Consider the following 17,493-nt stretch of genomic DNA (forward strand, 5'->3'; position numbering starts at 1 on the left):
GAAAAGATTTATTTGAAGAAAAGTGAAAAAAATTGTTTATTTAGCAAGTACAATAACATTTAACAATAATATTGTTAAATATTATTTACAATAATATTTAAGAATTTAACAATAACATATTTTGTTGTTTGAAGATATGGTAAATTTAGAAGAGTTCTTTTTGTGGGATATGTAGGTCAGTTAAATTTTTTATTAGTTCTTCTGGTGTTGGAAAGTGCTGAGGCTTGGGCTCCAGTGGGTTATAGGTGTGAATTTTTTGGTGGTTTTTAGAGTAGGTTTCAATAGATTTAAGAAAAAAAATATAGTCTGGGGAATTTTTTTTGTTTTAGCTAATTAAAAGTAGAGTTTTGGTTTGTTGTTTGTTAGTGCTGTATGCAGGATATGTATTTTGTAAAAGTTTATGGTATTTAAGAAAGTTTGTGAGGTTTTTTGCTCGTTGGTGAAAATATTGTGATTTTGTTGATGATATTGGTGGGATTTTTTTGTTTATTTTGTTGTTTTTAGGAATTGGATTTTTTGAGTAGGTTTTTAAATTTTGGGGTTGTTGACTTTTTGATGGTGAAATTGATTTTTAGGAGAAAAATTATGATTTTTAACAATTTTTGTTGTTATGGTTTTTTATATAACGATGTTTATGTATTGGAGATATTTTGGAGTTTTACTTTTTTTTAGTGTAGTTTGAATTAGTTTTTATGGTAGATGGTGGGATTGTATTTTTATTTTGGGGATAATTGGTTTTAGCTGTATTGCACTCAACTCCACATGAAGGGAATGGAGAAATATCTATTGGTGATGTTAATAGTGGTGTATTATTTATTGTTTTGGATTTTAGCTTGTATTGGAGTTTTAGTATGTTTGGTATGGTAGTATTTAATGGTGGAGTTAAGTAAGATATGATCATTTATAGTTATTTTCTATTTATTTATTTTTTTAGATTTGTGTATGGGTTAAATGTGGTTATTGAAGGGTGAGTGGGTTTTGTTGATTATTTTTTGATTTTTTTAATTTTTAGGCTATTTTGTGGACAGGAATTACAGTGTTACAAGTTGTATTGTTGAAGAGATAATTAGTATTTGTTGTTTTCTCCCCTTTAAAAGTTTTATTGTAGGTGGGTTTTTTGGTAGTTTAGGTAAGGTGTTTAATTGTTAGCTGGTTTTTGTTTTTCTGGTTGTTATTTTACATGTTTGAGGGTTTTTGGGTTTTTGAAATGTATTTGTTTTGGAGGAAGTTTATGTTTAAAATATATTAAGTGTTTGGGTTAGTTATAATAGGGTGGGTTTGGTTTTTTTCTTAAGTTAGGTTTATATTAATTTTTAATCAAGTAAAATCTTGTGGGTTTTTTATGTTAATAATAAAAATACAATTTATTTTTATATGTTTTAATGGGATTAATGTGTATTGTGTATTAGTGTTGATTCAAGTTTTACGGTTTTGATGTGTTAATGAATTTATACAGTTTAAAGGACATGGATTTTTTTATTTTTTATTTGGTTAGATGTAGGGTTTTTTTAAGTTTGGTTACTTTTTGTGGGGGTGTATATTTCGGAGGGTTTTTTAAGGGGATTGGATATGTTATTTTATATTTGGTAGTTTGGTTATGGCTTACTGGATTTGGTGGGGTTTTTTGGAAGAACTTCTTTGAGTTTTGCTGCTTTTTAATTTAAGTGCCCCATTGTGTTAGAGTAGTAATAGATTTTCCATCCTCTTTATGTTGTTTTTATAATTATGTAGGAAGAATTACAGCTTAGTTTGTGTGGTGTATTTTTATTTATATTTGGGGGATGTTTGTCTTTGGCATTAGACTGCACGTAGATTTTTGGAGAAAAGTGTAAAAACCTGTTTATTTAACAAGTATTTACAAGCTTAAAAACTGAATAATAATCAAAAATTCTTGTTGTTTGAAGAGATGGTAAATTCATAAAAGTTCTTTTTGTGGGGTGCTCAGTCTCTTATCAGTCCCTCCTGTGTGGAAAGTGCCAAGGCCCAGGCTCCAGTGAGTTCTCGGTGGGTGTTTGGCTTTTCAGTTCAGAGCAGGTTTGAACAGATTTAAGAAAAAAGAACCAAAACACACTCTGGGTTGGTTTTTTGTTTGTTTGTTTTAGCTAGTTAAAAACTATTTAAATTAAAAATAAATGAGAGCTCTGTGTTGCTGTGTGTGCTGCAGCCAATACGGTCTGGAGAAGCACACAGGGGAGGGAGTGCTGCTTCTGAAAACAATAGTGCTTTTTTATTTCCCATCTTTGCTCTTGGAACTCATCATAAAGGTGCAAAACTTAATATGTGGCATGAACAGAACAGACAACTGGGGATAAAAGCGTTATAAAGTCACCTCAGGACAGGAGGTCCTGGATTCACTAGAGGATCCTGAAGGCCCTGGCATCCAGGTTAGAGGATTTTGTCTAAAATTCCGACCCCAGCTCTCCCTGCACACACACACACACACACACACACACTGCTGCAGTTCTCTGTCTCCCCATCACTTCGCCATATTCACATTCCCTCTGCCTGGAAGCCCAAAACGTGGCGAGTTCACTTTGGAATCCAAAGAGTTTTAGGTGAAGAGTTGTTATTCGTGTGACCAACAAAATACCCACAATGCAGGGAACTGAGACTTGAAGGGAATCTCTTTCTGCTTCTCCCGTACCCCGTGGAACATCATGAATTATTGCAGAATTTTGCCTTTTTAGTTTCAAAAACAACTTAGTGGGCGGCAGGGTTGTTCCCTGTACCACACTTCCAGCTCTTTTACAGGCCGGTGGCTCCCTCTGCTGGGAGCAGGAAGAAGGACACGATGGGAAATTAATGCAAGGAGAGACCATGGAAGCATCACGGAACCCCAGAACCATGGGTTCTCCTCCCAGCCGTGGGTGGGGAGGGACCTCGAGGATCATCCAGCCTCACTCGGAGACTGTTCAGGGCAGGCTGAATAGTTCGTCGGCCCCTGATTGCAGATGGATCTGGAAGCGATGGAGGTGTTCAAGGAATGCTGGTTGTTTTTCCCTATATCGGGTAATCTGGTCAATAAAAAAACCACTAATTGACCTCTTCCAACAGGGAAGCATATAAGCAAGAAGTGCCAAAAAACGTCTGAGTTTCTGGGAAATGAAATCTGCAGGTATCAAACTTAAAATCCCCATGCATGGTCTCTGGTTTGACATCCATGGACTCCTCACATTACCCAGATGCATCCAGTTCTGCTGTAAATGCATTTATCTGTGGTGCAATTTCTATTTTATTTTCCTTGTAAAGAGCATCTGGGTGATAAGAGGGACATGGGGGGAAAGGAAGGGGGGAATGGGGGGGAAGGACAGGAGGCCGAGGCCCCTGCACCTCCTCCCACAGCCTGGGGCTGCGTCACTCCGCCCTCTGGGTGCCGCTGTCCCTCACCAGTCTGGGATATGCCCTGAGCCCCAAAATTCAGGATTTTGGATCTCTGATCAAAGCATTAAACTGCTGGGATGAGCCTCCTTTTGCACTCCCAGGACAGGACTGGAGTCTGCTTCACACCCCAAATACTGCCCGGGTGGGGCTGGTTCCAAGTGCCAACAAGGCAGGATTTGGCCTCCATTTCCGAGCCAAAGAAAATTCCTGATTTATAACAGGACCCTAAAACTGGCCAGATGAGTTTATGGGTGCCACCCCAAATACAGGCCTCGGGCTCTGTTTCCAGGATATGAAGGTGCTTGGCCCAGGCTCACCGTGGGGTGCCCCGTTCTGATCCCCAAAACCCCACATGACTCGTGCTGCTTCTTTCCCAGCTGGGTCTGGAGCTTCCAGCTGCTGAAAATGGGGCTGGAAACAGAGAATTTGGTCCTTGAACCCCAGCCTGGACTCCCCTTCTGAGCCCCAAGCGGGATGTCAGGACAGGCTGGAGAACCAGTGGTGTTGGGACATTAGATAATGAGGAGGATGAAGGCCATCCAGAATATCTCAGCACCCACAAACACCCCCAAGGGCCCCACTGTCCTTCCCCTCTCTCTTCTGTTTCCTGCCCAGCCCCAGTGCCAAGGATTGCAGAGGAGCCTGAGCACTGCCAGCCTTCTCCCGAACTACATCCATGGCCTGTGCCACGGCCTCCACGGCTGGGCATGGCAGGAGACAGGCACCAGAGAGCAAAAGGCAATGACTCGCCAGCATCAGCATCTTTACTTCCCACACCAGAGCAAGCCACACCAACGTTACAGACACACCCTCCAGGCACCCACCCAGCAGTAAGGCACTTCTGAAAACACCTCAAACGTTTTTCCCAGCTGCAGCCGCCATCCCTGGGGTGTCCATGCCCGCAGCCTCAGCGCAGTGTCACCAGCTCCTCAGCAGAAGTGGGGTGAATGGCAACAGTGTTGTCCAGGTCGGCCTTGGTGGCCCCCATTTTGATGGCCACAGCAAAGCCCTGCAGTATCTCATCACAGCCCAGCCCTTGCATGTGCAATCCCACCACCTTTGGAGAAGAAGTGAAAGGCCAGGTGGGATGCAGAATCCAGGCTGGACTCTTGGGATTGGGGCTGGGGAAGCCGGATCCCGGCCCAAAAGCTGACCACACATGGATGAGAGGACAGCCAGCCGTGGTCGCCACCGTCCCCCAGCAGTGCCCTCCACTCACCTTCTCCTCCTTGCCAGTGCACACCAGCTTCATGACACACTTCACCTTCCTCTGGGTGACAGCGTGGTACAAGGGAATGAAGGATGTGTTGTAGGTCTTCACGTTGTCCTTCCCATGTGCGGCCACGGCCTCCTCTGCAGCAGAAGCCACGGCACAGGGGTCAGGGGGATGTACACGGGGCATTTAGAAAGAGGAGTCAAAGTCCTCTTGGCAAGGCTCACTTGCTGGAGATGGAAACCTCTTGCACATCAAAGCAGCAGCTCTGAGCCGCTGTCTCCAGCCCCTTCACCCCCTCCACGCCCCGTCTGTCCCCACCTTCAGTGAGTCCCACGGTGCCGATGGGCGGGTGGCTGAAAACGACCGTGGGGATGTTCTCGTAGTCCAGCCGCGAGTCCTGTTTGCCCTCGAAGAGCCTGTGGGCCAGCTTCCTGCCAGCAGCAATGGCCACTGCAGGCAGGGACAGGCACCCTGAGCCACGGCACGGCGTGCCACTGAGGGGCTGGGCAAGGAAGGGGGCACAGCTGCAGTACCTGGAGTGAGGAGGGCTCTCCCACAGACATCCCCGACCGCGTAGATCCCTTTCCTGGTGGTGTTCTGGTAGTCATCCACAACCACGTGGCCCTGGGGGTCCACCTGCACACCCTGCCACAGGAAACAGAAGCCACGTATGCTCCAGGAGGGATGGGACAGCCCATGGGGCACCTGTGCTGGTGGCCACAGCATTCCCAGACGGGGGGCAAGCAGTGGGAACACCATCCTGTGACGGGTGGTGGAGACCCAAAGAAACCCCAAATACCCGTGGGACACTCAGAGAGACCCATGGGCATCCTCCCACCAGCACGGAAGGGACGTGCTGCCATCTCACCACTCGGTCCAGGCACAGCCCCTCGGAGTTGGGCTGCCTCCCCACAGCCCACAACAGGCAGTCCACGTCCCGGATCACCCCCTCGGTCGGCTTGTGGCCAGGCACCGCCGAGGTCACCGTCACATCCAGCAGCCCACACGAAGACTTAGTGACCCTCTTGACCTAAGGGGAACAAGAGCAGCAGGGGAGACGGCTTTTACCTTGCAACAAGTGATGGCAGCCATGCTGCAGAAACAGGGATATTGCCAAAACCATGGCTCAGCAATCAGCACCCAAAGCATCATTCCCCCAGCCCTGCCTCTGCAGGAGGGATGGGACAAGCCGCAGGGCCGCTCTGTGCTTTCCCACCTGTGTGTGCTTCCAGACATCCACCCCGGTGTTCTCCAGCTCCTGGGTGCAGTTTGAACTGATCAGGGAGTCAAAGGTTCGCAGGACCTGGGCAAGGATCCCCCCAGCCCTGTCAGATGAGGGTCTGCAGGCAGAGGCACCGCCTGGCAGCCCCTCCACAAGTGCTTTGGGGTGCTTCTGGTTAACAAACTTCCCTGTTTGTTTCTCCATTTTTATTTTTTTTTTTCCCCTTTCTTCCTCCTTTCAAGTCGTGACTTGAAATAAAGCTCTCCATGGCTCCCATGCCACCATCCACTGCATCACTATTCCCGTGCCAACTCGGTCCCTCCTTTACCAGGAGCTGACAACCAGAAAATCCCGGCGGGCTGGGATGTGGCAGCCGGCTGGGAAGCGCAGCTGGGGACAGGCGGTGGCGCTACCTGGTCGTGACGGATGAGCAGGGATGACTCGGAGCCCAGCGTGGAGAGGATCCCCGCGATCTCCACCGCGATGTAGCCAGCCCCGACAATGACGCTGCGCCTGCGGAGAAGCGACGGTGCCGTGTGCAGGCACCCGGAGCTGGCGCCGGTGGCCGCAGGGGGATGAATCCCACTTTACCTGGGCAGCTCCTCCAGGTCGAAGAAGCCGTCACTGGTTATCCCCAGACTGGCGCCTGCAGAGCAGAGACCCCTTCGCACCCTTCACCTGTCCCCATTCCCTCCCAAAGCCTGCTTTGCTTGGGCAGACCCCTCTCCAGCCTGGGGAATTCCGTCAGGCTCACCAGGAACCTCGCTGTCAGAAGGGACAGCCGGGCGCCCCCCGGTGGCTATCAGGATGTGAGGAGCCGTGTACTTTCTCCCATCCACTTCCACGGTTGGCTCGGGATCAGCGGTGAACTTGCCGTAGCCCCGGATGATGTCAATGCGAGCCTTAGGGATAACAGTGACGGGGTTAACAGCGGGATGAGGCGCGGGAGACAGCTAATGGAGCCAGGGCTTCCACAGCTGGAGGACAACCATTAAGGCTGGAAAAGTGGCCAAAAATTCATCGCCCTTGCCGCTGGGATTGCAGGATAAACGCATCCCATGCCCACCTTCTTAACGTTGCTCTCGTAGATGTCATTGAGGCGCCGCACGTACGCGTCACGCTTCTCCTTGATGGTCCTGGAACAGAGCAGGGAATACCATCACTGCCAGCAGATGAACCTCAGAGCTCAGGAAGAACCTGGCACTGGTCCAGTTCATGAGGTGGTGGTTGGTCAAAGGTTAGGCTCAATGATCTCCGAGATCTTTTCCGACCTTAATGATTCCGTGATTCTGTGATCTCAGCTCCTCTGGCATGTGGCAGGCATGCCATAAAATCAAATGTCTCCTTTGGTGGGGAAAGGGTCAAAGCAAGATTTCTGTGCCTGCCTTCCCTGCGTTTGTCTTTTCCAGAGTCTCTTCCCACAGGACAACTTGGCACCCTGTTCTCCAAAACACAGCCACAACGCTGGTCCTGTAACCAGCTCTGCACAGCCCACGGGATCCTGGAAGCAGGCAGGGACCCCTTGGAAGTGGACAATGGGCTGCTCCCCATGGGACACTCACTGGAAGATGCTGCTTTCCAACTGGCCCTTTCCATTCTTACCTCCAGTTAAACTTGACACCCGATGTTTCAAAGCCATAATCAGCGTGATCGTGGACAAACTCCGCGTGGACCGCCGTGTTCCACATCACCTGCCCACACAAACCTCAGGTTGGCTCAGGAAGACTGCTTTCAATCCTGGGAAAACACCCACCAGGCTTCCCGATTCCTCGCCTTTGCCTGGAGCACCCATGGGATGCAGGTGTGCCCACGGCATCCCGATGGCTCAATACCCTCCAAGGCCCTGCTTTCTCCCCACACCCTGTGCCAGCACATCCCTAGAATTTGGCAGCCGCCCACCCCAGACCCAACCCGCGCCGCCGGAGCCACTGGCAGAACAGCCTTACCTTTTTTGGCACGCACCCAACATTGACCTGGGGGGAATAAGAGCAAGTCTCAGTGCCAAGGCCCACCCAGTTTGCCAAAGGCAATGCTCCAGAGAGCATCCCACAGCAGGTACTGCATCTCAGCCCTCTGCTCAGGAAAACAAAAGCAGGATTATGGGTTCCTGGCAAAACAGGGGTGTAACCGCTTTGGGAGGCTCAAGGTCTTGTGGTCTGGCCGTTTTCCTTCACTTCCTTGAAAGAGAATATGGAAGGTGGAGCCTTTAAACACAGGGGTTTTTTCCACTGATACTCTAAAAACCAGGCAAAAGGTGTTTGCTATCTCTTGCCTACACTTCTGGGACTATGGTAATTTTTCCAGCAGAATGCACTTAGGGCATAAAACTAGAGCTTGTCCCTGGCTATTCTGAGGAACCAGTTTGTTTATTGGCGTGACACCAGCTCACCATGCTCTTGCGCTCTGCTTTACCGCCTTGCAGTTGTGCTACACAGATCCAGGATCCATCGGCATCCTGGCATCTGCCTGAAAACGGCTTGGAAACCAAGCCGTGATGGAGAAGGGGGGTTGGAATCCGTCCTGCTTCAGCCTGACAAGGTAGGTCCTTCCACAGCGCTCGGACAATTCCTTCTCTCCCACTTCCCGCACCGCGACCCTCCCCCGGGGGCTCCGCCACCGTCACCGGGTCACCGGGGGCAGCGTGGGGGCAGCGGCCCCGCGTCGCTCGTCCCCTGTCCCGTCCCTCCCCGCCCCGGGTGCGGGTCCGCCCGCAAGTGACTCACGCAGGTGCCGCCGAGGCGCCACGGCTCCACCAGCGCGACCCGGGCACCGAGCTCGGCCGCCCGCCGGGCCCCCGCCAGGCCCCCGGAGCCGCCTCCCAGCACCAGCAGCTCGTAGGCGGCCGCCGCCATCGCTCCAGGCTCGGTCTGGCCCCGCCGCCCCGCCCCCGGCCCGCCCCCGGCCCTGCACGACACCAGGGGTTGGGGCTGACAACGGCGAGTTTATTGGTTCAGGTACAGCGAGGAGGATTGCAAGCACTTCCAGGACAAATATACAGAGGGGAACGGGGGAAATAACAAAAGAGAAAATAAAATACCCCAAAAGAAAGGGAGAAAAAAAAAAAAAAAAAAAAAGGGGCAGGAGCAGCACAGAATGGGAACAGAGCTAAAAAGGGAATGCTTTTATCTGGGTTATGACAACGTACTCCCAAGCAGGAATCACTTCCTTTCTCCAGTTAAGTCGAGCGGTCTTTCCAATAAAATAAAAGAGTGGTGGGGGATGAAGTTAGTGTGCACTTCCCTTGAAAACAAACTCTAGCTCATGCCAGTTAAACACTAGAACTAAAAATGTACAAAGAAGCGTCAGAGGAGATGAAGTGTTGTTAAAGAGTTACCTTTTCCTCTCTGAACAGTCCAGAAGGAAAACAATGACTACAAATACAGCAGGCAAACTGACTTTTGGGCTGATGGGCATGGGAGAGAGAGAGTGTCGTAAGGAATTCAGTCTCAAGTTGTGCTAAATGCTCTTCGTCCTCTGTATGGCACATTTTGGTCCATGATGGGGATTTGAGTTGAGACGAACCCTGATTTCTTACAGAAACGTGTAAATATTGTTGCTTTTTTAAAATGCCAGGTGTACTTCCTTCTACAGAGGTTGGGAGAGGTTTATAGGAAGTAGTCTGGGGTACGACGGGTAACATGAGGCTCTCCACGACGAGGTGCTGGGTCAAACTGGAGGCTGCAGGAAAGAAAAAGGGATGATCACTTACCCTCCTCCTCCACAAGGCATTTTCCAGTGCCATGAGAAGTAGCAGGCTTGCTCTCCTGCTGCTAGTGCTCTACTCACCCCAGCTGCTTCCACATAAAACATTCCAAGCCCCAAAACAAGAATTCATGGGAGTTAAAAATCATCAGTGACCCAGCAGCCCATGACTGCTTTCTCATGGTGCTGAAAGCACAATTCAGACCCACTCCCCCATTTTACAAAGCTCAGTGCTACCAAAGACAAAAACAAATACATAAATCCATGTGTCTTCACTCTCCATCAAGCTTAGGCAATAAAGAGATGGAAGTGCAAAAGCTCCAACTCTCCAGAGAGCCAGGAAGAGGAGCTTTTTTAGCTTTTTTAACTCATCTCTTATTTTAAGGCAGAACACATGTTAATTCCAGAGTGGTCTGAGCTGGCTTGTCACGGAAGAAGCCCTTTGGGAATGATCAGCCACTCCTCACAGAGTGGTTAGAAAGAGAGCCCAGCCCAAGGCAGGATACTCACAAGGAATATTTTAAAGTGTCATCTAGTTCCATGATAGCAGCCTGGTTCCCGCAGCGGTAGCAGTAATTGGGGGCACTGAAGATGGTAACCACGTTCCGGTCGTGGCACCAGTTATAACCCTGCCAGGGAGAGAGAAAAAGAAAAGGGTCTCTGTTACACCCCAGCCTGTCCAGAGTTCCTCTTCAGGCCTGAAACTCTCCGAGGCACTTGTGAAACTGGAGATTTCTTGAAGTATTTCCAACTGACTTAGTTTCATTTCAAAATATGTGCTTTACCACAAGAAGCAGCAGCAGGTACCTGGCAAAACCAGCTTCAAGCAGCTTACAGGAGATCATCACTCGTAAATTATGGACTGTACCACTAAAAAGCCATGGGATTTTTTGGGATGCCTTCAGCTTTCATCCACCACAAGTGACAATTTGCCTGCTGGATGCCAGTGACTTCTGACACACGGTTCTGCTTCAGGGATCTACCTGCACTAGATTTTAAAAATGCATCTGCTCCATTAACCAACCTGGCATTTTTCCAGCAAGACATCCAAGAATAGCCTGTGACAGCCAAAACCAGCCTAATCCCCATCACATCTGACTGCCGAGCACTGTGGGACAGGCTGTCAGATGTAGCAGCAGTCAGAGGAACAGCAAGCCAGGGTGTAAGAAGATTGTTCCTGCCACAAACAAGGTGTGGCACAGCCCCTTTGGCAATTTACTTGGAGGGGAAAATTGGCTTGGACAGAGCAGAACATCCCCTTCTTTAGGCTGCAGGTCAAAGCACCTAGTTTTACGTTGCTCTTTTCCCGTGACTAAAACTTCTCTTTGGTACTGACCTGCGTAAGTTTTAGGTGTCAACAAACCCGTGAGTGGAAAATGGAGACTCTCCATGGGCCCCTGTTTTGTTAGCCCTGGCTAGCAGAGTGCTTGCCCTACCTCCATGACCAGCTGGTGAGCGCGGGAGACCAGCGTGAGACCATTGGCGTGGTTAAAGGTTTCCGAAATATCCTGCCCGAAGGTGTAGCCAGCACCACGTGGAGAAATGCCCCAGCCGCCGCGGTCATCGGGATCCGACCACAACAGATCACACATCGGACCCTTGGGAAACATGAGGAGTTGTTAGATCACTGGCAAGGTGCTTAAACACGTTTTATTGACAATAGCAGGACTGCCAGCACGTCCTTCTCGGTGTGAGGCACGCCAGGAGTTTACTGAACACACATCTGCGAGCCCCAAGCACTCCCAACACAACTTCCAGCTGCCCCGGGAGCCCCAAGCCTGGTTTTACAGCCCAGATTGCAGACCCCAGGAAGCTGTACCAAAGTGAAACACCACAGGAGGCTGGGCTGGCTGGGAAGGAAGGATGGTGACACATTGTGGCTTCTCGTGGTGGTTGTCAGTTCACAATCACATCTGTGATGAGGCTGAAGATAGTGAACACGTTCCCCTGCCAAATCCTGCTCTTTGAGTCAGACTGAGAACCCAAAAAATCCCACGATTCTGGAGAAAACAAATGTGGAACACCCACAGCTCTCCTTACGTAGGCTGCTGTAATCAAAGCACACCGACTTAAGTGTGTTTTGCCCAAATGTTCATCTGCTCTAGCTCCTGGGAAGGCCATAACTCATGTGTACCCACGTGTTTAAATGGACTGCCATGTGAGAAAACATCTGCATTTTCCAGCAGCAGATATTTACATTTCTGAAGCATTTCCTTTCCTATTACCTCGTGTGGAACTTCCTGCAGGCGGTCCAGAGCCCTGATATGATCCAGTGTATCTATGGATGGAGAGAGGCCACCATGGAGGCAGAATATCTGTTCCAGAAAGAAAAGAGCAATCCATTAAGTGCATATTGTTAAGGGAAGAATGATCTCCAAACCAGCTGCGTTTAACTCTGTTAACGCTCATTCACAACCCCGTCCAATCTCGCCCTCGGATCACAAGTTAAAGGAGCTTGTCTGGGACTCTTCCTGTGGATGTCGGACAACACAGCCTGCAGAAATCTATGGAAGGGAAGGATTTCCCTCCCCCAGACTTACCTGGCCATCTACTAGAGCTGTGAGTGGAAGGTAATCAAACAGGTCTGTGAAGTACTTCCAGACGTTGGCGTTGCCGTACTTGCGCAGGCACTCGTCGTAGAAGCCGTAGACTTGTGTGATTTGCCTGCTCTCGTGGTTGCCCCTCAGTATCGTGATGCGCTCCGGGTACCGCACCTGGGGGCAGAGAAAACCCTCCCTTAGCACAGGCATGGAAACAAAGAGTAATGGAATATCACAAACAGCAGCCAAGCACTCCGTTCCCGGCACGTGTCCACCGGCACGGATCCATTTACTCCCGTTACGCTCAAGCGTCACCGGGAGGAGAAAACCGCTCCGGAGAAAATGGTTCCCAGCTCCCAGGTTGGGCTCCCAATCTCTCAAGCCGTACCTTCAGCGCCACAAGGAGAGTCACAGTCTCCACCGAGTAATAGCCTCTGTCCACGTAGTCTCCCATGAACAGGTAGTTTGTGTCTGGAGACTTGCCACCGATCCTGAAGAGTTCCATGAGGTCGTGGAACTGCCCGTGGACATCCCCGCAGACGGTGACGGGGCAGCGTACCTCTTGCACATTTGATTCTTTTGTAAGGATTTCTTTAGCCTGGAAAGCAAAACACATTTAGGACAAAAAAAGTAGGAAGCTCCTCCAGAACCAGGTGATGTTCTGCTGTATTCCCACTGGAAACCCAGTTTCACCCCCGCTGCTCAAGCTGACCACTGGAAAAACAGTTTGGTGGGCAAGCAGAGACAAGGGGTGTTTCCCAAATCCCAGTGCATGGAGATAAGAAGGTTTACTACGTTGAGGCCAGATGCCCTTGCCCCAGGCACATTTTGCCTGCCAGAATTCCAATCCTCTTCCAAGCAGGAGAGTTTAGCAACTTCTACAGACAAGTCACATACAACTGGAGAGCAAAGACAGAGGCAACTGGAACATAAGGAGCCACAACCAGCTTCCCTGGCTGTACCCAGCTGGCAATAGAACGGCCACAGATGGAGGGATGGAATCCCCAGATTTAGTCATCTCTTCTTCCACACCCAGCAGTTCCTCTGCTAATTACAACCATGCAATGTAGCCTATCTGCATCACCTTATTATCCTTACCGCATACCAGGTCTGTTGTGCTGCCTCCAGCTCACTGACTGATGCCCATCAGCGCTCCAGGCACACCTGAGGCACAGGGAACACCCACAGGACGGCTCCATCGGATCCCAACAAAAAGGCTGGAAGATCACCAGCACTAAGCAGTCACCAGCAGGTGATGATCTGGGTATTCCCTGCCATATTCCTTAGCTCAGGATGAGCTAAGGCTCACCCTGTGCTGCCAAAAGGGAGCTGCTTCCAAGAACAATCTCTTGGGGCTTTCCTGAGGATTCCTGCGTTCCCATTGCATCACCTGTTGCCTTGCCGCTTGTAGGAAAAAGATGTATTTGGAAGGAATACCTAAACCCAAAGCAGTTTGGACAGTTTGGACTGCATCCAGCATGCTCTTTGCACATAACCTAACCTGAGGGATCCTTAAAAACACATCCTGCCCATGGACTTGATGACATGGGCTCTGCCTTGCACTTCTAAGCAGGACTGGGAACTGCTCAACACATTGTATTTGACTGCAGTAGTAGCACTCAAATTCTGCTCACACATCCTTAAAAACATTTATAGCGCCTTCTGAGAGCTTCCACCCTCCGGGAGAGACAAATATAAACCCACAAAACAGCTGCTCCATGTGTTCTGACTGTTGCACAAAGCAACAGGCAGGGGTTTGTTCCAAGCTCAGCACGGCTCCTTTTCCACAGGAACAGGGCAAACACGCTCACTTTAAATCTGCCCTAGCAAGGGGGACCAGCCCACAAACCGAAATGTTGGTGCTAGGAGAATCCAGAAGCTTCCCCTGATGAGGAAGGAGGAGCTGGCAGGGGATGAGGAGCAGCTCCTTAGGCTGCCAACCAGCTGTTCCCCTGCAGCCCATTTTAGCTCACCCTGTGGACACTCATCCGTGCACGTGGACAGAGCCAGTCTGTCATTTTGACTCCACAGAGCTGGTTTAGGTCAGGCTCGGGAGTCCCAGTTTGCCCTCACGTGATGATTTTCCAATGCAGAACAAGACTTTCAAAATCTTCAGCATCAATAAAAACAGCCCAGAAAAGCAGTGACTAACCAGTGCATCTGCCTGCAGTGTGAACACTGAAATCAAATGACTTAAAATAAAAAGCAGTATTACAAAGCAAAAATAAGAACCTCTGATGCAAGCAGGCTGCCTGGCATCATCAGCACTTACTTAATCCAGGAGACTAATAAATAACTATGACTTATAAGTCAAAATTTAGCTACCTTTGCTGCAGAAAATAGTGACTAATGGTATCAGCTTCCTGTGCATCTGTCCCACTTGCGCTGGATGAAAACCATATCCAGGTCAGGATAAAAAGCAGCAGCTTTTAGGTGTTTTTATTAAATAAACCTCCCTTGTATCAAATAAACCAAATCAAGGGTTGCCAAGTCTGTGCTCAAAGAGCCTTTGAAGAGCAGCCTGTTTGCTGGCTGTGAGCTTGCCCATCACCTCAACTCTTCGTGTGCTTTTGAAGAGCCTTGGAGAGAGGAGAAACTCCTTCTGGAAGATTCATTCCCTCAGCTCCGTCTGACCCATAGCAACTCATTCCCTGGGGATCTGAAGCCAGGCATGGAGTTTGGGATCAAAGTTCATCTGAACCTTATCCCACCAATTGCCACGGACCAAACTACTGTACCAACGACTGGGCTGAGGATTTTAAACCTCAGGGAGCTTGGCTGGAAGGAGAACCCACCAAGTGAGTTGGAAGCCAGAGGGGTGGCAGGGATGGAGCTGTCTCACCCTTCGGGAATAAGGCAGCAGCAGACACTCCAGAGCCTCTGCCAAAGTGCCCAGGTGCTCCCAGAGGTACCTGAACCAGCACCCCTTAGGATGAGCATCACCTACAGGGAAGTATAACTTTCCCAGCCATGACGCAACACAACACTGGGCATTTCATGCAGTGGGACTGTGTCCCCTCTTACATGTCCAAAACACGAGGAAAGAGAAGCTACAAAGACAGGGATGGTCATGGATGGCTGCTTGTTCCATTCAGGAGACAGCCTCTCCCTTGCCTTCTTTCATAGCCCGTTCCATCACCTTAGTGAAAAACCCTCTTGTCTGGATTAAACAGGATGGCTCTCGACTCCCTCACCTGCACCCCAAACACACAAGCTCCCGCAGTCATCAGAATTAATCCTTCTATCAGCCTCTGAATTCCTGCAGGATTTGAGCTAATTTTCATTTTAAACACCAACAGAATGGGAACAATGTTACCACATTGAGAAACAGCACCTCCACCACCTGCATGAACTATATGGGGCTGATCAGCTGTCTGCCAATGTTGTCACTGGGCAGGTGAGGACAGAATGTCACCCTCACAACTACAAATTTCAACAACTTTAAAGAGTGCAGGACCACTAGGCACACTTCTGTTGTTTCCAGTCCTTCCCTCATCACTGTCCACTGTGCTAGGACTTAAAACCAAGAATGACCCACACAGATAACTCTGGGATTTTGTGGTTTTGGTTTTTTCCCCCCACTTCATTTTGATTTTTTGTTTTAGTATCGAGTTCTTCCACAAACTGAAACCTGAAGCAAAAAGTACTACTGTGCTGGACCTCTCTGAAAGCCCCAAAACCAGGAGTGCTAAGAACTGCTCTGGAGAAAAGGATTTCTCCAAATATAATTTCAAGGAAACCAACTAAACCAGCTTTGTGGCACGGCTGCACACCCAGAGTTTTTTGTAAGCTCCTCTCCTGGGTGACACAACCACTCCCCAAAACTTAAACAAGCCAAGTCAGTGCAGGGCACAGTGTTTCCTTCATGCCCCAGCCGTTTCCGTCAGTTTCCAGCAGCCTGGAAGAATGAGGTGCTGTGACAGGTGACACACCTACCTGTCACCTGCCTCTTGCAGGACAAACACCCTCTCCACCTCCAGCTGAGCTTTCCTACTCAGCTTCTCCCTACTTCCCGAGTGTTTCAGCCACAGTCTGCTGGCATCGTCCTCCAGCCTCCCAAACAGCCACAAATCCCTCACACCTGATGGAGCGCTGGAGAAACAGTCACAAAACAAATGGACAGCCCCAGCATGGGATTCAAAAAAATGAAAAGAGGAGTGAAGAAAACAGAAGCTGTGTGGGGGTTAGGGAGATGTCAGGATCACTGCTGGAAAAACATGCCAAGGAAGATCTTGCCCTTGGTCACAGACTGCAGTGCTGAGACAGCGTCCACATAGAGCTATTGGACTGCTCGGACAACACCCTGCACAAGTCTAAGGACCTTTCTCCCGATGGGAAAAAAAGGCTCTCGCCAGTCTCTGCTAAACAAACCCGAGCAGGCACTTGCCAAGGCCTGTCCAAAACACAGCCCAGAATAGAAGACAGCGCCCTTTATCCAACCATTCCTCTTTCTATTCTGGTCCCCCTCAGCAGGCTGTCAGCCTGTTTGGGTCTCACCTCTGGAGATCCCACCTCGGAACTCGGAGGGTTTCCTCACTGACTCGGGGTTGATTTTTCAGCGTGTGGCTCCTGCATGTTGTGTAGGATACCAGGACGTCGGATAGCCCACGGGCACCACCCCGGTCTCCCAGTGCTGGATGCTCCAGAGGCAGCAACCTGGTCACCCAACGCCCAATCTCACAGAAACCACCCCAGTCATCCAATGTCGGATATCCCACGGGCACCATCCTGCTCTCCCAATACCAAATATCCCACAAGAACCTCCCGGTGCTCGATATCCCACCAGCCGCACTCCTGTCTCCCAAAACTCGAAATCCCACAGGCACCACCCCGCTCTCCCCACGCCCGGTATTCCACAGGCACCACCCCGCCTCCCAAGGACCGATATCTCCCCGGCCGCAACCCCGTCTCCCAACGCCGGATACACCACGGGCACCATCCCGCCCTCCCAACGTCCGGGCCCCGCACTCACCTTCTCGCAGAGGCTGCGGACCTGGCTCTCGCTCAGCTGCCGGCACTCGTTCAGCTGCTCGATCCACTGGTCCAGCTCCTTGGCGAAGCCCTTCTCCTCCATGGCTGGGGGGCCGGGCGGGCCCCCCGAGGCCCGGGCCCGCCTGTGGGTGCCGGCGGCGGCGGCCGGAGAAACGCGGCCCGCCCCGGGCCGCTCCGCTCCGCGTAATGGCGGCGCCCCCCGCCTGCCGCGGCTGCTGCGCACTTCCGGCCACGCCCACGGCTGCGCGCGGCGCGCGCCGACGCTTCCGGCGCGCCGAGTCTGCCTCAGAGCCACGCCCCTCCCCCAAGGCCCCGCCCCTCCCGGGGCCCCGCCCCCTCTCCCCTCACGGCTGCTGGAGGCGATGGCGGCTGCGCTCGGTCGTGTTCAGCCCAGCCCGGGGCCGCCTGGCACAACCTGCGCTCTTCTCTCCAAGGAAGAA

At 50.6% G+C, this 17,493-nt stretch overlaps 2 protein-coding genes across 4 annotated transcripts; both read right to left on the bottom strand.

Annotated features, from left to right (window-relative positions):
• Positions 1–1,817: 1,817 nt before the first annotated feature.
• On the bottom strand, positions 1,818–8,685 carry GSR (glutathione-disulfide reductase). Of its 3 annotated transcripts, none has more exons than XR_015772731.1 (14): positions 8,543–8,685; positions 7,766–7,792; positions 7,422–7,510; positions 6,886–6,955; positions 6,574–6,721; positions 6,411–6,465; positions 6,233–6,332; positions 5,814–5,900; positions 5,466–5,627; positions 5,131–5,242; positions 4,916–5,047; positions 4,601–4,734; positions 4,206–4,438; positions 1,818–3,014 (listed from the first exon to the last, which is right to left on the bottom strand). XR_015772731.1 is itself a non-coding variant. In XM_005532177.3 (13 exons), the coding sequence occupies exons 1-13, from the start codon at positions 8,669–8,671 to the stop codon at positions 4,289–4,291; spliced, it is 1,395 nt and encodes a 464-aa protein (XP_005532234.1). In that variant the 5' UTR covers positions 8,672–8,685; the 3' UTR covers positions 4,128–4,288. The 3 variants fall into 3 exon arrangements, 1 of the variants encoding a protein (XP_005532234.1); XR_015772732.1 differs by having other exon boundaries at positions 1,893–2,016; XM_005532177.3 differs by lacking the exon at positions 1,818–3,014 and having other exon boundaries at positions 4,128–4,438.
• A 55-nt stretch (positions 8,686–8,740) lies between these two features.
• PPP2CB (protein phosphatase 2 catalytic subunit beta) lies at positions 8,741–17,263 on the bottom strand. The gene is made up of 7 exons (XM_005532161.3): positions 17,034–17,263; positions 12,450–12,659; positions 12,062–12,235; positions 11,747–11,836; positions 10,958–11,119; positions 10,032–10,150; positions 8,741–9,497 (listed from the first exon to the last, which is right to left on the bottom strand). Exons 1-7 carry the CDS (start codon positions 17,133–17,135, stop codon positions 9,425–9,427), a joined length of 930 nt encoding a protein of 309 aa, XP_005532218.1. The 5' UTR covers positions 17,136–17,263; the 3' UTR covers positions 8,741–9,424.
• Between the last annotated feature and the right edge of the window lie 230 nt (positions 17,264–17,493).

This window comes from Pseudopodoces humilis, chromosome 6 (genome assembly GCF_049639895.1).
Source record: "Pseudopodoces humilis isolate 2021_Gansu_Grassland_sample_001 chromosome 6, ASM4963989v1, whole genome shotgun sequence".
Lineage (NCBI taxonomy): Eukaryota > Metazoa > Chordata > Aves > Passeriformes > Paridae > Pseudopodoces > Pseudopodoces humilis.

What these genes read in the sequence shown, in the direction of transcription:
- PPP2CB (XM_005532161.3), bottom strand. Translation starts at nt 17,135, where the DNA reads ATGGAGGAGAAGGGCTTCGCCAAGGAGCTGGACCAGTGGATCGAGCAG. An exon ending in CTCTCCTTGTGGCGCTGAAG is followed by an intron (nt 12,236 to 12,449) that starts GTACGGCTTGAG and finishes CTCTGCCCCCAG; the next exon opens with GTGCGGTACCCGGAGCGCAT. An exon ending in CTCACCAGCTGGTCATGGAG is followed by an intron (nt 10,151 to 10,957) that starts GTAGGGCAAGCA and finishes TCTCCCTGGCAG; the next exon opens with GGTTATAACTGGTGCCACGA.
- GSR (XM_005532177.3), bottom strand. Translation starts at nt 8,671, where the DNA reads ATGGCGGCGGCCGCCTACGAGCTGCTGGTGCTGGGAGGCGGCTCCGGG. An exon ending in ATGTCTGGAAGCACACACAG is followed by an intron (nt 5,628 to 5,813) that starts GTGGGAAAGCAC and finishes TGTTCCCCTTAG; the next exon opens with GTCAAGAGGGTCACTAAGTC. An exon ending in CACCGTGGGACTCACTGAAG is followed by an intron (nt 4,735 to 4,915) that starts GTGGGGACAGAC and finishes CTTCTGCTGCAG; the next exon opens with AGGAGGCCGTGGCCGCACAT.